The sequence below is a fragment of the Bos indicus genome, chromosome 1 (genome assembly GCF_029378745.1).
Source record: "Bos indicus isolate NIAB-ARS_2022 breed Sahiwal x Tharparkar chromosome 1, NIAB-ARS_B.indTharparkar_mat_pri_1.0, whole genome shotgun sequence".
Taxonomy (NCBI): domain Eukaryota; kingdom Metazoa; phylum Chordata; class Mammalia; order Artiodactyla; family Bovidae; genus Bos; species Bos indicus.
This window is the reverse complement of record NC_091760.1, coordinates 43,585,329-43,605,314: the sequence shown is the minus strand read 5'-3', so window position 1 is coordinate 43,605,314 and position 19,986 is coordinate 43,585,329. Positions and strand designations below refer to the sequence as shown.

The 19,986-nt window shown below is 36.5% G+C and overlaps 1 protein-coding gene and 1 non-coding gene across 2 annotated transcripts; one reads left to right on the top strand and one right to left on the bottom strand.

Moving 5' to 3' along the window:
* Positions 1-443: 443 nt before the first annotated feature.
* Positions 444-606, top strand: LOC139185367 (U1 spliceosomal RNA). The gene has a single exon (XR_011568994.1). It is a non-coding gene; the product is annotated as a U1 spliceosomal RNA (small nuclear RNA).
* An 11,992-nt stretch (positions 607-12,598) lies between these two features.
* Positions 12,599-14,135, bottom strand: GPR15 (G protein-coupled receptor 15). Its single transcript, XM_019967956.2, has one exon. The coding sequence runs from the start codon at positions 14,133-14,135 to the stop codon at positions 13,047-13,049; it is 1,089 nt and encodes a 362-aa protein (XP_019823515.1). The 3' UTR covers positions 12,599-13,046.
* Positions 14,136-19,986: the final 5,851 nt, after the last annotated feature.

Here is a 19,986-nt window from a genome sequence, read left to right as displayed (position 1 = left end):
TTACATTGAAAATTTTGAATACATTACTTTTAAAGGCCATGAGGATTCTCTTATTGTGTCTCACTCTGTGTTTTATAGTAAAGCAAGGGGGAAAAACAATCATTTATCATATTAAAAACTCATTTTTTTTTTAACATGTTAAGACTCCTTGAGGAAAACATAGGCAGATTTATGTCTTTGACATAAATCACAGCAATACGTTTTTTGGATCCTTCTCCTAAAGCAAAGGAAATAAAAGCAAAAATAAACAAATAGGACCTAATTAAGATTCAAAGATTTTGCACAGCAAAGGAGACCATTAACAAAACAGAAAGACCATCTACTTAATAGGAGGGGTTATGGGAGAAAATTTTTGCAAATGATATGACAAATAAGGGGTTAATATTAAATGCATATAAATAGCTCATACAAAAAGAAATTTTTTAAAAAAATTGAAAAATGGGATACTTACCTGGCAGGGGAGTTACCATGATCACGAATGTGGTTTGCCCCAGGTGAGACTTACCCATTGCACTCTGGGTGTGCTGACCCCTCTGATTTCTCCAAACATGGGAAACTCGGCTGCATAACTTGTGGTAGAGGGGACTGCATTTACACTTTCCCCGAAGGGGAAAAAATGGGCAGAAGAAGTGGATGTATATTTTTCCAAAGAGGGAATGCAGATGGCCAACAGGCACTTGAAAAGATTGCTAATCATCAGGGAAGTGCATGTCAAAATCACAGTGAGCTGTCACTGCACATCTGTCAGACTGGCTATTAACAAAATGAAGACAAATGACAAATGTTGTCAAGGATGTGGAGAAAAGGAAACACTTGTACACTGTTGGGGGGAATGTAAATTGGTGTAGCCACTATGGAAACCATGATGGAGGTTTCTCAAAAAATTAAAAATAGAACTACCATATGACCCAGCAATTCCACTCCTGGGTACATATCTGAAAAACACAGAAACACTAATTCGAAAAGATCATGCAACCCAATGTTCTTAACAGGATTGTTTACAATTGCCAAGGTATGGAAACAATGTCCATCGACAGATGAATGGATTAAAGAAGATTCAATTGTATGTATATATATACATACATACAATTGAATACACACACACGTGATACAATATTATTCAGCCATAGAAAAGAATGAAATTTTGCCCATTGAAGCTACGTGGATGGAAGTGGAGGGCATTACACTAGGTGAAATATGTCAGACAAAGAAAAGTACAATGTATCACACGCTGCTAAGTCTCTTCAGTCTATCCGACTCTGTGCGGACCCCATAGACGGCAGCCCACCAGGCTCCCCCGTCCCTGGGATTCTCCAGGCAAGAACACTGGAGTGGATTGCCATTTCCTTCTCTAATGCATGAAAGTGAAGTCGCTCAGTCGTATCCAACTCTTAGCAACCCCATGGACTGCGGCCCACCAGGGTCCTCCATCCACGGGATTTTCCAGGCAAGAGTACTGGAGTGGGGTGCCATTGCCTTCTCTGAATGTATCACATATGTGGATCTAAAAAATATAACAAACTAGTGAATAAAACAAAAGAAGCAGATTCACCCAGAGAAAGAACAAACCAGTGGTTACCAGTGGGGAGAGGGAAAGGGGAGTGGCAACATAGGGTAGGAGAAAACAAACAAACAAACATTATTATGGGATTATATGAAATCATGTGTGTGAAACTTTTGCAAATTGTAAAGCCTTCATAGAATTTAAAGCATCTTTGATTTAGTTAAAAAGTTAGTGCTGTTTTTACTTTAACGGAAAGTGGAGCAGCACAAAAACAGAAATGATTAAAGAAAAATTGAAGATGGAAGTCATGCATTCATGTGAAGATGGTTCAGTGGCTGAAGTAAGCCAATCATGGCAGGCTTATCCAATGGTGGAGGATATAGAGGGGTTAATGACTCTGAGGTCATTCCCCTCTCCCACTGGGTCAGTGTCTTTATAGGGTAGAGCTGGAGAAGGCAATGGCACCCCACTCCAGTATTCTTGCCTGGAAAATCCCATGGAAGGAGGAGCCTGGTAGGTTGCAGCCCATGGGGTCGCTAAGAGTCGAACACGACTGAGCGACTTCACTTTGAGTTTTCACTTTCATGTATTAGAGGAGGAAATGGCAACCCACTCCAGTGTTCTTGCCTGGAGAATCCCATGGACAGAGGAGCCTGGTGGGCTGCCGTCTATGGGGTCGCACAGAATCGGACATGACTGAAGCGACTTGGCAGCAGCAGCAGCAGAAGTGCAGTTGGAGAAGGTGAATTTTTCTCCTAGGCTCCACCTGTCTGTTCTAACTCTCCCTGAGAAGCCTTCCCAACACTGTACATTCTCAGCTGGCTAGTCATCTTATTTGCTAAAATAAATGGAAAATCAGCAACAATGATGATGCTGTTCCCTATCTTCCACTCCCTTACTTGTCCCTCTGCCAATCACACCCCCTGCCCCAAAACAGAGTTGTTTCTCCCAGAGGGCAATGTTGTTAAGCACCACAATTATAGGCAAGTGGGAAGACTACTATATTTCTTATTTTCTCTACATAGAGACATAAATAAAATATATGTGATATTTTGATCTTTGTTTGATGAAGTACTTTAAACATTTGCAGATCTACATTTGTAGGTTTTTCTGCACTTTAACTCATCAAAAATGTCAAAGCCAAGAAAGGCTTTGACTTTCACAGAGGGAACTTCTTGCCTGTAGCTAGCACTTTCTTCTATCTTCAGAGCAAAACCGTGGCTTTGTAAATCCTTAAGTTCCTCCTTCCCTCTTTATATATAATTTCTGATAGAGTTATAGATATACATATACAACTGTGTTAATTAACCCAGCTGAAAAACCTTACTTACAGAGACTTCTAAGGAAAGACATCTATGTCTGATCCTCTTCTTGCTTTAAAGATATTTTCTGTTATAGCACTAGCAAGAACTAAATAATAAATATATTATAATGCTTTGAATAAAAATAGTTCTCAAACATAGTTGATAAAATTTGTTGCCCAAGAGCGAAAATAAATTTACTAGCTGTGAATGAGGATGCTGATTTTTTGGGTCTACCTGTTTAGGTATGTATATACTATGACTAATATATAATGTTACATGACATTTATATACACTTCAACAACTTGATACATTTTAAGTCCTCATAATTAAATTACTAAAAATTAAAATTTGTTAAAATATATATTTTTATGTTCCTGCATATAGGATCAATAAATAATATAAAAACAAAATAGACTTTATTTGTGTGACCTATCTCAACAACTCCATGGAAAACAGTGTTATCCTCATTTAACAGGTAAAAACTTGAGGCAGAGAATGTCAATAGTTTGTCCAAGTTCATATCGATGTTACTAGTGGTCTGTTGTTATGGTTTCTAACTCAAATTTTCTGATTTTAAAGCCCTTATGTTTCCAACTATATTACTTTATACTTTTGTAGTTATGCCATTATTTTAAGGCATTCTTCTTTTGAATTTTCCAGGGAAGTGGGAGAAAGGTGCAAGAAAACTCCAATAATAGCCACAATATTACTTATCATTATAGCACTAAGAATTATTACCTATTACTTAAGGTGTCATTGAGGACTTTCCTTAAGCCAGATAATCAAGATACTTATCAGAGGCACACTTTTATAATTCTCTGCTTTATGTATGATTTTATATATGAAGTATGAAAATGCATAAAATGCTTGTTATTCCATTGTATAGCATGCTCTATTTTGACATGTCAGTAAGGAAAGCACTTCCCCAAAGAATTCTTGAACCTTCAGAAAATTTTATTCTCTCAGAAGAAAAAAGAAGTTTTCTTCCTATGTTAGCTCTAGTTTGCAGAGAAGCAGACCTCAAGACAAGAATAGGCAAGAGATATATTGGAGATGGAGCTAGAGAAGGTAGGGAGAGACCTTTGGACTGAGATGGAGGGTCTGACTGCTATGAGAAAAGAGGGGAAGGGAGGAGGGTGGCGTGGATTAAATTAAGTGTGTTAATACATGTGAAGCACTTTATAGATCGTTGGGAGTTGTAGATATTTATTATGAGTCATCTTCCCTGTGCATTTTTCTTGGTAATAGAGCTGTACTGTTACAATGGAAAATTGATGTTAGGCCAGTGGTTCTCCTTCCTTGAGAGCTTAGTAAACAATATTCAGATGTCAACGATGCTACAATACTTTGTAGGTAAATCCGAGTGAAGTAGAAAAATGCTAAAGTCACCATTCATTCTCGTATGACTGCTCAAATAAAAAGTTCATTACTTGTATTTCAGAAAGTTTTCACTTGGAAATATTTTCACTTTTTCCAGAAATATCATATTATTTGCAAATGTTCTGAAAGAGAGCATTTGAAATTAATTGGCAAGACCTATAGTCAACTATCATTCTGTTGAACCAGTTCTAATTTACACTTAATCAAAAAGTTAAAATACGCAAAAAATAATGTAAAAACTGCACCTACGTACTCAAACTAGGCTGACATTTAACTTAATGGGCAAGTCAATTTAGGAAAGGAAATTGGAATCTTTGACCCAAATAATTACTTGCTGCATTTGATATGAGAACAAATGCGACTTGGCTGAGCTTTAATTTGGTAAGACTTTGTCCAGAGTCAAATCATCCCAGTTACGAATAAGGAATTTAAAATTGAACATGACATTTAAAAAATCCCTATTTTTGACTGTAGAGGAAGACGCAAAGTTGTACCAAAATATTAATGTGTATTTTATGCCACATGTGACCATTTATTCCAGCATCTTTTATTTTAAAGTTTAAAAAAGAAAATACATATTCATTATAGGAAATATAGAATATTCATAAAATGTAAAGAAAAATAAATTAAAATTAAAAGTGAATCTGTCCTTGGTTCTACTATATAAAAAAACCATTATTAACATTTTAATATATTCCCTAAATAAAGCAAGCTGAAGTAATTATTCTTTGCGTTAAAAATAAATAGCAGGTTTAATACTTGAGTACCATGCTCTCTTATGCTTAAAAATCATATTTTATTTTTCCTTAATTGTGGGCCAGTAATTATTAACCTTATTATCATTTTACGTTGTAACATTCTTAATTCCCCTTCCTAAAAATGCTGCATGGTAAATATTATTTCTTATTTATTGTAAATTTAAATCAAATTTTTACCTTATGTTTGGGGTAGTTTATAATGTTTGTAAGTTTACAGTGTTTATAAGAAGGCTGAGCACTGAAGAATTGATGCTTTCGAATTGTGGTGCTGGAGAAAACTCTTGAGAGTCCCTTGGACAGCAAGGAGATAAAACCAGTTAATCCTAAAGGAAACCAGCCCTGAATATTCACTGAAAGGATTGATGCTGAAGCTAAAGCTCTAATACTTTGGCCTCCTGATGTGAAGAGCTGACTCATTGGAAAAGACCCTGATGCTGGGAAGATTGAGGGCAGGAGGAGAAGGGGGTGACAGAAGATGAGATGGTTGGATGACATCACCTATTCAATGGACATGAGTTTGAACAAACTCTGGGAGACAGTGAAGGACCAAGAAGACTGGCATGCTACAGTTCATGGGGTTGCAAAGAGTCAGACATGACTTAGTGACTGAACAACAACAATAATGTTCCTAATCTGAGAAACTTCTGTGTTTCTCAAAGCTACATTGGAGAGTCCCTACTGAAATCAGGAAGCCATTTATATAAATGTGCCTTCTGAAAAGTGTAAACAAAGTTCCTGAAAGACAGGAGCACTGGCTACTGAATGTCTTCTGCACACGGATCAGGGCAGCTTCTTGGCATAATGAATAGCACTTAATAAGAAAGATGGGTGAAACTTCAATTTCTGGACCAGGTTAGGCTGCATTGCCCACACTGTCTATAGCGTGAGCTTTGGCATTAGATTTACTTTTTTTCTTGCTATGGGTCAGATCAGATCAGATTAGTCGCTCAGTCGTGTCCGACTCTGCGACCCCATGAATCGCAGCACGCCAGGCCTCCCTGTCCATCACCAACTCCTGGAGTTCACTCAGACTCTTGCTATGGGTATATTCTCAGAAATCTGGGACTAGAAACATTTGAAGGATAAAGAAAATGAAACTATGATTCTTACTTAGTACCTATTCACGCTTAAAAAAAGTGTTTTCCTGTGAAAACCTCTGTCATAATGCTACTATCCTTTAGTGTGGGGTTGGGTGGGAGGGGGAGTAAAATAGATAATTGTCCATTTCTTACATGCAGCCTGTATCTGTTTTTCTAGATAAGGATTTTTAGTGACTGTTGGATGGAAGATGCTGTTTCTGAAACGTCATAATTAAGAGATCATGGGAAACTTGTTACAAGAAAATGTTTTTCTTTTGAAAAAAAAAAAAACCACACAAACTTTCAGTAAAATGAACTTCCTTCTCCCTCAGGCAATGTTAGTCAAGAACAGACAAAGGGTTTGGTGATTTGAGAGATTTGCATTGGAAAAAATAATAAACAAGTGAAGGTTGTTAACAGAGTCTATTAAAGAGTAAGGGAATCAGAGGAAAAAAATATGGCATCGTGGAAAAAGCATGAGCTTTGAAATTGCATAGGCTTCAGTTTGACTGAAATCAGGTTTCATTTTTTATTCAGTTCCTTAAGAATTATGTGAAACTTGATTTCTTTGAATTCTGTTTTCTTCATCTGTAATCTAAGATGGAGTTATTTATCAACTATTATTTATCAAGCTCTTAATATGTACCAGTCTCTTTTGCAAACAGTGCTGCAATAAAAATGCATGAATCTATATCTTTGCATTTTGCCATAATTACATTGCGTGGTAAAATCCTAGAAGTGAAATTTCTTTTCATAGATTTTCTAAATCCTGTAGAAATCTTAATCAAGTTATACTCAATCAATAGCCCAAGAAGTCTTGCCCACACTCCACACCTTTAATTCTGGTAAGCTTCAGTATTTAATGTTTAAATATTTGCTAACTTAATAGGTAAAATTATTTTTTTAATTTTAATTTGGTCATCTTTGATTATCATGCTAAATATTTTCATAAGTTTACTGGCAGTACTTTGAATTATCTAAGTGAAACTACTGTAATTTAAAATCCTAAAGTCTGTGTAAGTTCTGCAGTTCTGCATTGACTTCATTTTTCAATTCTTTACTAATTTAAACTATTTTTATTAATGCATACAAGTCAGATCTGCATTGCATGAACATCTTTTTCACTAGAAATAGAGTTGCCATTTCCATCTACCTTCAGCTCCTCTGAATCTGTTTTTTTTTTTTGCTTTAAACATGAAACCACGGGGGAAGTTTCGTTTCTCATTTACCACTTCTCCACCTGAGTTGTCAGTTTTGTTTTTGGTCTAAACAGAGGGTTAAGAGAGAGGGCATCTCATTAAATCACGGTCTTTGGGCAAGGTTAGAGTAGATTTATCTACTTTACATAACTTTTTAAATTTGTTTGAAAATAAATTGAAACCAGAGGTGTTCTTATGTTTAAAATAATCTTTTACACCTAAAAATCTTTAAGATCAGTAAAAGTATCTTCATTGGGGGATGCCAGTGATGGGGATGCACTTTCTTTAAGAAAATATGGATGATATTTAGGAAATAACCATATCAAAATGGCAGTTGCATGAAGAAACTTGTGTATGGACAAATACTGGTTTTTCCCTAAACATTGGAAAAGATTATATAAAGTGATTTGACTTGTCATTTTCTCTGCATATATCAAGTTCTTGTTGGATGGTAATACTCCATTCTTTGATTTAAAAGATAACTAGAGGCTTGTAAACTCCATGAGGAAGTAAATTTTACCTCTATCTCTTTACATTCTACAGAGTCTAGTAGTGCCACATATATATTAGATGACTGTGAGAATGAGCTACTGGTTCAATTTTAACAGGAAATTTTAATTCATTTGTGTTTTTATTGTATTATTACAATATCAATTGTCTTATTACAATATAATATTATGTTATTTTATTGTATTAGTTGATATGTTTATTTTTTATATATGACATTTTCTTTTGTATTTTATGTTTACTATATTTTTTCTTTGCCTTATTTTTCCCTTTCTTGCATTCTATCAAGTACTTTAGACTGAATATTAGCAACAGAAGTCAGTGGGTATTTATCAGCTGTATTTGTACATTATGTGTTTGTGTGTTTGCATGTGTGTGTGTGAGACAGAGAAAGAGAGAGAGAGAGATGGAGATGTGGGGTTGAGGGGAGGGGAGAGAGAGAGAGGTTTTGTGAGTGGATGACTGCAGTACACCTGCTTCAGAATCCATAAATTATAATGAGGAACCCATCAGTTAGATTAACAAATTTCTGGCTGTCATAATGCATTGTGTACAATAGACACGTTGCACTCACACTTTGATGTTTGAGATATTGACTATTTTCCAAGAAACTCCACTGGTCTAGGCATAAAAGTATAAAATTAAACCACTGACCTATGATGGGATGAGTAATGACTTAATTAGCAGTTTAGGCTAAATACTTAGAATTGAGATCTCAATTTTGCTTTATTTTCTACACATCATACAGTATCTCTGAAGAGGTTAAACTTTACAAAATTTGTATGGAGTATTTTATATGCTATACTGGAATTTTCAGATTTAAGAATTTGTGAGCATTTTACAACAGACAGTTCTTACACACTGTCTATATGGAAAAAAAGCAGAATTGTCTGCTAAAGACTCTGCCACAGAAACTTTTTAAAAAAAATTTAAAAGTCTTTACTCACACAATTATTGATGAAAAAATTTTATTTGATCTAAGAACATCACAAGAATATCTATAGCTTCTGCAAATACAAAGTATTCTAGCAAAAAGTACCTTTTATATTTCATTTAAACTAATAGTAATAAGGAAATAAAATCTTTCTAATCATAATTGATAGAGGCTGCTGCTGCTAAGTCACCTCAGTCATGTCTGACTCTGTGCGACCCCATAGACGGCAGCCCAGCAGGCTCCCCTGTCCCTGGGATTCTCCAGGCAAGAACACTGGAGTGGGTTGCCATTTCCTTCTCCAATGCATGCATGCATGCATGCTAAGTTGCATCAGTCATGTCCGACTCTGTTGATAGAGGCTAGCAGATAAAAACGCTAAATTTTCCACCAATATTGACAAATATGAAGTACTCATAGAGGAAGCCTAACTCTTGTTAATATGGAAGTGATAGTAAACTAGCTAATTATTGAATCTCTTAATTAGAAAAGAAAAAAAATCACTGAATAATGTCAGATTGATGATATCTTAGGGCTTCACTGATAGCTCAGTTGGTAAAGAATCCTCCTGCAATGGAGACTCTGGGTCGGGAAGATCCATTGGAGAAGGGATAGGCTACCCACTCCAGTATTCTTGGGCTTCTCTTGTGGCTCAGCTGGTAAAGAATCCTCCTGCAATGATATCTTTACTCGGTCTGCAGAGCATTACAAAAATAATACGAACACTGTATCATATGAATCCTTCAAATGGGCCACTTGCCTAAAACAATGACAATTCAACTTAGTTATATGTGCCCAACTCAGAAAAGGTGCCACTGTAATTTTAAAGTGCCATTGAATCTTAGAAATTTGGTACTCACATACATAAACCAAGAACTTTTTAGGTTAATAATGCTTGTCAAGTAACAGAATATCTCCTTCCACTTTTAGATTAATAAATGAACATTTCAGTTGAGTTTATATACTATGGTATTTCAACTTGTCATAAGAACTTTCACTTTGCTAATAGTTTGACACATTGGATATTTAAAGGTTTGTTTAAATGTTGAAGTTTAATCAATCTGAGGATGAAATTTCCACTTATCAGATACATTTTGCTAATGTAGTTCTGTTAAGAAACTGACAAAGATAAGAGACAAGAGGCACTCATCTGCAATTAAAAGTCAGAGCTGGAGTAGTTTTTCTCTGTCTACTGACATGTAAAGTCTAGTCGTAACTGCTTACTCACAGAATCGATAAAAGCAAAGAATGTTGACTCAAAGAAAAGAACGGAAAATAAGAACAGGCATTTGCAAGGGATAATCCAACCTACAAGCTCTGTGGGAAGCAGTTGAATCCAGTACTGTTTACAAGTTAGAATTATCCTTCTGCTTTTCCTCTGGATGGCACTGCTCTCTCTCATGGTGGAGGCATCATCTTGATAGCAGGCTCCATCAGGGGCTCTTTGAGAAACAAATTTGTAATTCTTTTATTATTGTTTGACTTTTGTGAATGAGCTGTGCAGGAAAACTGAGGCTCACTTTTCTCTGTGGCATGCACATTTGATAAGTCATTTCTCACTTCTGATATCTCTTGGGGGGATAGAGAATGATTTGAGGAGTTGAGATGAATCAGAGGAAGATTTCTTTTACTCAGCTTCCCATCATACTGTGTATTTCTGCATCTATTTAAAAATTAACTTGTGACCCCTAGTAACTTATGTCCCCTTTCAGTCACGCACATAGCTTCCTTCAAGACTGTTCTTACTTAGTGTTGTTCTCACTCTGGGGTAATCTTGACTTGTTAGAGAGGACGAACTGTGGGACTCCCAGGAATGTCAGGTTAGTTTTCATCTTTCTATATGGCCCAAATGGACTAAATGTGTGTTTGTGACTGTGTGTGCCTTAATTTTTAAATTAATTATAAGTTATCAGACAACTTCTTATCCAGGCTTTAATGGAGAGCTTTTCTGTGGTAAGTTTTCATAGTGACATATTAATTACATTTATAATGTTTTCTATCAGTTATGCTATCTGTAGAATTATGCCTATATTCCTTCCATCACTGGTACCTTATGAATATAAAATATGCTAAGATTTTTATAAGGCACACAGCATATCCACTTAAAATATTTAAAAGTACAACAGTATATTTTCTTCAGTGTTAAAATGGAAAAATAAAAGGGATGATACAGAAGTAAGATAAACTCTAATATTTGTTAAATGAAAATGATTAAGAGTCATTTAATAATCTAGTTTGGAAATTTTTATGTAACATTCAATAATTAATGATAGAAACAATCATTTTACATAACTTTTTAATATTTAAGGAACTTTTTACTTGTATTTATTAGTCTTAAACTTAAGGATACTATGGGCATGGATATTACCCAGGACATTTAGATATGAAAGATTAAAATGATTTGTTCAATGTCCCAACATTAAAGGTGAAGTTAAACCAAGTAACCCAGGTTTTTTCATTTCCTAACAAATACTGCAGCTGATTGACTGGGCTGTTTTCTAAAGGTAGCATTTCTCAAAGGCATTGATTAGTTACAGTGCTTTTGTTGATTTGTTTCTGAAAAGTAAATATCTGGTATTTTGTTTTTACTTAACGCTTGGCAATCTATTTAATTACTTATTTAATTTTTAATTAAATTAATACTTTTAATTAATAATTAATTTAATTCACTTTTGAAGTTTTCCAAGAAAATTTATTTCTTATGATTTACAGTCTTTTTATTTCTATATCTATGATAATTTGTTAAAACACTGTTAGGGTATCAGTGTTAATTGATATGTTAATAGCAATTAATACAACATAGATGAACACTTTTATAATGAAATTATATTTTTATTTAATAAAAGTTTAAGAGAAATTAATAAATTAACCAATTTATCAAACCCAAACTTCTAGACAGACTATAGGAAGATGCCCAATATTTGAGATTTCTCTTAATATTAAGGTACATAGGATGATCCTGAATTATGTCGTCTCTGAAAAGATTTGAAGCTTTCTCTGATTTTCAAACCTAACATTTAAAACTAAAATAGTAATTCATTTGTGTCAACAGTGGAGGTAAAAAAACTACTTTATCTTGAATCAAAAGGTATTTACAATAGTAGGCTTGCTGCTGCAAAGTCTTTTGTGGTTGCTGCTAATTACATTTTAACTTCAAAGTTTTGAAAGGAATATAGGTATGAATTGGCTCAGTAAATATTTATCAGTTGAGCGAGTTCTCGAAGGTTTTTGAGTTTCAAAAAACTACATATAAAATATCAGTAACATTTTTGTTACAGATTTTTCCCTTCACCTGAATACTGAGCATCCTGTCTTCCTGTATTATCAGATCAAATTGTGAAATTACATACACCAAGCAAATGATGCTCTAGGGAATGTGCAGCATTAACATTTTAATTAAAATACAAAATGATAATCTGCATGAGGGTGTAGCTAAGCATTAGATGACCTCCAATTATAGTAGTAGTAACATTTTTATTTGATAACTAGATAACTAGGTAATTAAAAACGTAATTAAAACAAAATCATATCCTAATTTATAAAGGCTAAAAGGAAAACAAGAGCACAGTAAAACCTCATTGAAAAGTAGTTATTATACCATTATAATGAGATACATTTTAACCAATATATCTTATAAGGAAAACAAAAGTCAAAGCTTATTCTATGTCAAAATATTCTTGAAGACCAAGTGGTAAAGTAAGTCCTAAATTATAAACACAATACAGAACGATTTTTTCCCCATGAGGTTTCACCAGCCCAAAGTCACTGTGAATGGTATAGGGTGAAAGATAAGGTTGGAAGGTGGTATGGAATCACCAAATTAAGCGTGATCAAAGATTAAGGCCAGAACCTGACTTCATTACTCAGGAACAAGTAATTACTGAGCACAGGTATATTATAGTTTTTTACTATCTGCATTGTCACCATATTTCTCACCAGTTACAACTGGGTGGAATCCTTTACATGCAGTCCACTCTGGAGCCCAGTATGAAGGGTGGTGTGGATCAAGTTTCCTGAGAGAGGAAAAGGCTGGAATGTGCATTAACACCCATGAAGAAAGGAACTGGTCCAAGCAAGAGCCTTATCTCAGAGTTCAAGACTTAGGAGAGTTGTATTTTGCCCAGTGAACTTGACTGGCAAGGGTCAAATAAGGCTATTCAGCTCAAACCAAAAAAAAAAAAAAAACCAAAAAACAAAAAAACAGCATATAACCTAATTATATCCATGAACACCGAGACTTTCTAGATGTCTCTTTAAAAATTAACACTTCTTTGTATTCATAAGCAATATGAATACTATTAGCAATACTTTTCTTCTTTCTTTGTCGTGGGCACAAATGAACCCTTCAATCCCATCAACAGAGCTTGAAATGTCACTGTCCTTTTCAGAGTGACACAGACCTCTTCCTCTTTCTGGCAAAATCCTCTGCGTGAATAAAGTTGGAGAGAGCCTTCGTGAGGTCTGATGTCTCAGTGCTGCTCCCGAAGTCATAGTTCTTCAGGCAGGGGCACAAGCAGCGCACGATGGCCCGACGGATGTAGCCATCAAAGATATAGTAAATGAAGGGGTTGACGCAGCTGTTGGCAAATGCCAGGGGCCCGCACACCTCCATCCCCCGCTGGAGAAAAGCTGAGGACAGGTAGAGTTCTTGCTGCAATCCAGAGACAATAGCCAGGAGTTTGAAAGTATTGAAGGGCAGCCAGGAGAGAACAAAGGCTGCCACAACGATAAAGATGATCTTTATGGATTTCCTCAGCTTTTTGTTATGCTTTCCCGACTGCTGGTAATGGACACACAGCTTCCTTGTGATGCAACAGTAGCAGGACACAATGCTCACCAAAGGGGCAAAAAATGTAAAAATTAAGGCCACCAGGGCCCAAGTCAGTTTGACGGGAGTGGCCCTCTCCTCTGCACAGTATGGTTTACCATCAATCAGGGTAAGCTCCCTGGACAGAAGGGTAGGCAACCCGAGGAGGCAGGAGACAAACCAGACACTGGCACAGACTGCATAGGCACAGTCTCTCCTCCTGACTTTCCTGGATACGGCTGGACACACGATGGCCAGGTAGCGGTCCACACTCATACAGGTGAGCAAGAAGACATTGCAGTGCATGTTGACTGAGATGACGTAGGAGCTTCCTTTGCATAGGAAAGAGCCTGTCCTCCACAGTCCCAGAGATGCTTCTTTATCCACCCAGAGAGGCAAAGTGATGACGAAGATGAAGTCAGAGGCAGCCAGGTTGATTATAAAGATGTCAATCAGTCTTCGGCTGCCCCGTTTGAAATGCAGTGCACTCATGAGAATGAGGTTCCCAGACACTCCAATCAGGAACACAGCTGTGTAGAAGACCGGAAGGAAGACTGATGTATAAGGAACATGGGAGTGGGTCTCTTCAATATCAGGATTGTGACTTGTAACAAAGAGATATTCCAAATAAACCGTGGTTGCTTCTGGGTCCATCACTGGGTCCATCAGCTGCCAAATCTGGTAAGTTTCCTAACCTAGGAAGTTTTTGTATGTGTTTTAGAATATTCTCAAGGCAGCTTCTTTTATACAGCGTCTGCCTCTTCCCCCTGCCCCACCCCCTTCCTTAAAAGATCTTGGGACAAGCATAAAAACAGAGATTAAAAAACACAGTTTCTACCAATCCTCAGAAAGGGCCCACAAGGAACACCACCCTGATAGGTGTTGGGTGGTTGTGGTTATGGTTTTCTTTATTTGCATTTGCCCAGGAGGTGGCTCAGATGGTGAAGAATCTGCCTGCAGTGCAGAAGACCCAGGTTCAATACCTGGGTTAGGAATATCTCCTGGAGGAGCGCGTGGCAACCACTCCAGGGATTCTCTTGCCTGGAGAATTCCATGGGCAGAGGAGCCTGGTGGGCTACAGCCCATGGGGTCGGCCAAGAGCCAGGCACGGGTGAGCGACTAACACACACACATACACACACAGAAAACTGAGGTGCTCTTTGGCTTTTTTCTTCAAAGTATTCAATTTATTTCTTTAAATTCAAAAGTTAGGAGATGAATTAACTTTTTTTCTCCTACCTACTTAAATTTAAAGACATCTTTGCTTTTCTAACATTGAGAACCCTTTTGATCTAGCCTCCTGTTACTTTTAGAATTTTAAGGTGGTGATGCTCAAGGTACTCTTTTCAATCATATCATTGGTGGAATATGAAGACTTTTCAATAGTCTTCCATTGCATGGAGAGTAAACTGAAATTTTCCCAAATCATACCAGTCTGCATCTATGGCAAACATGATTCCAATTAATTTCTTCTCATTTATTTGGCTCTTTCAGTTCATGCATAACAGATCCTGTCTTGTTCAGTAAGTTTTAAAAAATACCCAAAATGCTGGGACCACGTCTCGTATTTTTATTATTATTTAAAATGTTTTTCACTGCAATTAGCATAGTACCTTGCACCTAGTAGGTGTTTTGGAAATGTTACTTTGATCCAGTATAATTTAGCAAGGATGAATTCATTGGGGTTTAATTGCAGGCACTGTTGTTATTTATGCAGCTTACAAACACAGGTTTGAAAGGCACAAACTGCTATTTTTCCATTGTTTTCTGTTACTGTAATTCAACAAACGTGGTTTCCTTTTGTTAGCATTAATATCCTTGAATAATATCCTTGAAGGAATTCTCCTTATGAACCCTCAAATAACTATCCTCCACCGGTCTCTAGATTCCCTCTGATCTACTCTTTTTTACACTTCACTTTGATAGGACTGATTTTTTAGCTTCTGAACTCTGACTTTTCAATAAGTGCCTCCACACATCAGTGAACTTCCCTTTTGGAATGACTGACTTGGCAACAGACAACCATATATTAGTTGACACTACGATACAGTGGCCAGTATAAAAGGAAAGCACTACAAAAGGAAGATTTGAGGTTCATTCAAAACACTTGAGGGACAGCCTAGTAGCAGAAGGATTCTATCATATTTTTCTCTCACCTGTTCCCTTTTGTTTAGGAAGACCATAGTAAAACACGACAAATTCTGAAGTTGACTCCTGTTTAAATTCTTTACTGGCTGAAGTAGCTCAAGGCTCCCTCACACTCTTGTGTCCTTCTCACTGTCCCTCCATCTCATGTCACCCTCAAAATTACAGTTTTGGGTTGATATTACTATTGCGTAGAAGAAAATATAATTGCTAAACATTCGAAGTCCTTTCCACTGAATTTTTGTTTCTTCCACAATTAATTAACACATTGTAGAGAACGATCCTGCCTGCTGGGTTCCCTCCTGCCATGTTCTATTGCCATATTCTATTCAGTCTCAGACCTGTAGTCTGGGTCAGGGAAGGGGGAGGGCTCCCCTGATCTGGGGCAGCTCCAGAAAGTCACTAGGGAGTTGATTTATGGGCCTCAGTCTGTTTTCTTTTGTGTCCTAGGCTGCTCTGTGTTGTCCCTGAGGGAGTGTGGGAGGCCATATCCTTCCCTAAGTATAGGCTGCAGAGGAGATATAGCTAATTAACTTTTTGACATTTCTGGGATAGAAATCTTTCCCACTGGGCAAGCCTTAAATATTTAATAGAATAACTCAGTCTGTGAGTTTGAAGTAGGACAATGTTTACTTGACAAGGATTGATGAGGTAAACGTAAAATATTCAAGTATTTAAACACTGTGTGTGTGTGTTTGCATTAAAGAAGCAATTTTATATATATATATATTTTAAAGTTTACTTGTACGTTAATTGTACTATTAGAATTTCACATTCTTCAGCCAGAAGTTCTGCTATTTAAAGAGATAATGTTGATTGTAGGCCTAAAATGTTAAACAAATTTTAGATATATCTCAGGAATTCTGCATACAATTATAACAATGGAAAAGAGTTTAGGCTCATACTCCAGAGGATCACATTTGACTGTACATTTATTTTTCAGGCCTTAAATTTTCTTTCAGCATTCCAAATTTGTTGGCCTGCTGATGTCAATTATCTCAAATAAGTCTGACTTCCTCAGTAAACTTTGAAGCACCTGTAGGCAAAATGATTTGCTTTATCATATAGTCACTTTGGATTATGGTAATTAGTGGTAGAATGCTACAGTATGAGAATACTCACCACAGATCAACAGTATCTTGGAACTTGAGTTAGAAAATTGTTTTGAGCCAAAAAAGGGAACAAATTGCATACTGTGAGCATGCATGCTAAGTTGCTTCAGTCATGTCCAACTGTGACCCTAAGGACTCCTCTGTCAGGTTCCTCTGTCCATGGGATTCTCCAGACAAAAATACTGGATTGGGTTGCCATGCCCTCATCCAGGGGATCTTCCAGACTCAGAGAGATCTAACTGAGTCTCCTGCAGCTCCGGCAGTACAGGCAAATTCTTTACTGCTGAGCCACCAGGGAAGCCCAAACAGCATAGTACTGGTCTTTTAATAACTCAAAGAGTATAAAGCTGTTATAAGACAGAACCCACGATAAAAGCTGACTAGATAGAGTAGGGGAGGTCATAGTTCTAAATAAGTTCTGAATGATGATCACTTTTAACCTTGAACGCCCTTTGAAATAAACATGAAGAAACCAAATAGACCAAAACTCAAAAACAACACTGGACACCATAAGCATATGAAAAGGCAGTATGAACAGGCGATGACCAGAAATAAAAAAGAGTAAGCTATAAATATCAGTAACTGAATTACAGCACACATGTCACTTCTTAAGAATTATTTTTCCAGAAAAGAAATACTCCCTCCCTCATCCTTTCTGATAACAGAGATTATTGCCTACACCTTTGTATGTTCTAAGACCTTTCACAATGCTACTTGTAAACTACTTATTACCTCATCTCACATGGTAAGTTTTTTGGTGTCTGACCTCCTGAGCTGATCATGAGCAACTTAAAGGCAGAGACCATCTGATATCATTCCACTACCTCAAGGTTATAGTAGTTATCCAACTGTAGTCTTTTTTTTGGCCCCTTAAAGTCATTGTTTTGAATTTGTGGATGCTAGACCACATTACTCATGTCAGAGTCCCCTGGGATACCTACTAAACTGTAGCTTTCTAAACCTTGTCCCAGAGCTATTGAATCAGAGTCATTAGGAGTGGCTCGGAGAAGGCAATGGCACCCCACTCCAGTACTCTTGCCTGGAAAATCCCATGAACGGAGGAGCCTGGTAGGCAACAGTCCATGGGGTTGTGAAGAGTCGGACATGACTGAGCGACTTCACTTTCTCTTTTCACTTTCCTGCATTGGAGATGGAAATGGTAACCCACTCCAGTGTTCTTGCCTGGAGAATCCCAGGGACGGGGGAGCCTGGTGGGCTGCCATCTACGGGGTCGCACAGAGTTGGACATGACTGAAGTGACTTAGCAGCTGCAGCAGCAGTGATTCTTAAATACACTAAAGTTTAGGGCCACTGTTGTAATTCACAGATCTTAACCATCTTTATACATTATGTTTGTTATTATTTTGGCTAATTTTTTTAAAAAGTTTAAAAATCACCTCTTAGTTTGAACTTCTTAGAAGTCTTCTGGCCTGGATCTCAGAAATTTTTAGGAATTAATTTAGACTTCTAAACCCTCCCTTACTCTGTGTCCTAATTCCTGAGATATGTTCAGAACTGACTTAAATGTTAAAAATGGAGAGAGAGTAAGTTTTTGTCACTGAGGCATCTGCCCGAGTGGATCTACTATCATCATTCAGCCATACCTGTGACTTACAGACTGCTTCACGGGTGGATTGGAGGTTTTGTGTGAATACAGCCACCCCAACTGGCACTGTGATATATTACTTCTGTTTCTTCTCTATCAACCATTCTGACCCCCATATTAGTTAGGATTCACTAGATTACGTAGCAGATGGTCTAGTAGAAAGAAATCTCTTCATATATGCTGTACTGATTTGTCCCAGGGTAAATGGCAAAGATCATGAAGCAAACTATTTGTTTTTGATAAATCTTATCAGATAAAGTGATTGTATATTCATTTGTTAGAAACACTTGCTTGTCCATTTCTTATTTGAGTATCATAACATGTATGACCATTTAAATAGTCCAGTTTAAAATCTCTGTTTATACTGAGTTATTTATTTATTTTTATTCTGACAGGAGAGTTTAGTGCAATATTTAGTGCAAATTAAGTGGCACCTATTTGCTATTATCCCCAACTTCATTTGTTGGATTTTTTTCTCTCTTGGTATCTCATATTTACCTAAACAGTAGTACCTTAGTATTCTAGGCACCTACACTTCAGGCTTCTTCATAATTGTTGATTTAATCTGGGTTTAGGCTGTGTACAGCAAAAACTGTATTTATTTACACTGGTGTCTCTGGTACCAAGCATACAATTGGTGGTCGATAAGTGTTTGTAGAACTTGACTGAATTAGCTTGAGTTTTGAATCATCTGCGATGAATAAGTATTTTTCACAAACTTCTCCAACAGCTTCCATTTTCCATCATTACTGATTTTGTTGAAATAGCAAAGGTCTGAACTGCTGTATCTTTTCTAATCAGCATGCATGCAGCTTTCATCCTTTTTCTTTGTCCATCTACATTTCCCACTCTCTCTGTCTTGTATTTTACTTTAGCTGGAGGTATAGAATACATGCATTTTCCAGTGAAACTGCACTTCTGTGGACCTATAGCAACCATTTTCTTCTAGCAGAATTATGATTCATAAATTATACAGCTTTAAGTGACATTAGTGATCATCTAGTACAACCATTTAACTAATGAGGACACTGGGGCCCAGAAAGAGGTTATCTACCAAAGATTCACATTGATGATTTTAAAATAAAGGACAAATTAAACTTCTCATTTACACATGGTCCATTCTCTGTCCTTCAGAAACATGGATATCTGAACAGCTATAGTTTGTTTTGTTCTTCTGTGTAACATCTGACAGGAATTACTAAAAGGAAAGAGCTATTTTGGACATACTTTTTATTTGCCTTGTCCTTGATTAACTTTGCATTGTTCTATAGTGAATTGGTACAAAGAAATTCAAAGATTGATACATCTGTTTGAGGATCATTATTGATTAGAGCCCAGAACTTGATATTTTTCTATTTTCCTTATTTCTGCACTCCAAAGTTCATAATGAAAACAATCAGGACAAAACTATATGAGAAAAATACAAGGAATGTATATTTTGCTTAATATAGTTTTTAATTCCTTAAAAAAGTACAATTAAAAGTAATATTTAAGTGTATTAGGGAGTTTTGTATTGGAGGGAATTCTCACATAAAGAGTTGTTTTTGTAAGCACATAATAAAAACAAGTTATAATATCTACATAACTAGATTTTTGGTTTATTTAAAGTAGAGTGTAATTACAATATCTTCTTGCTGAAACTAGAACCATCCTT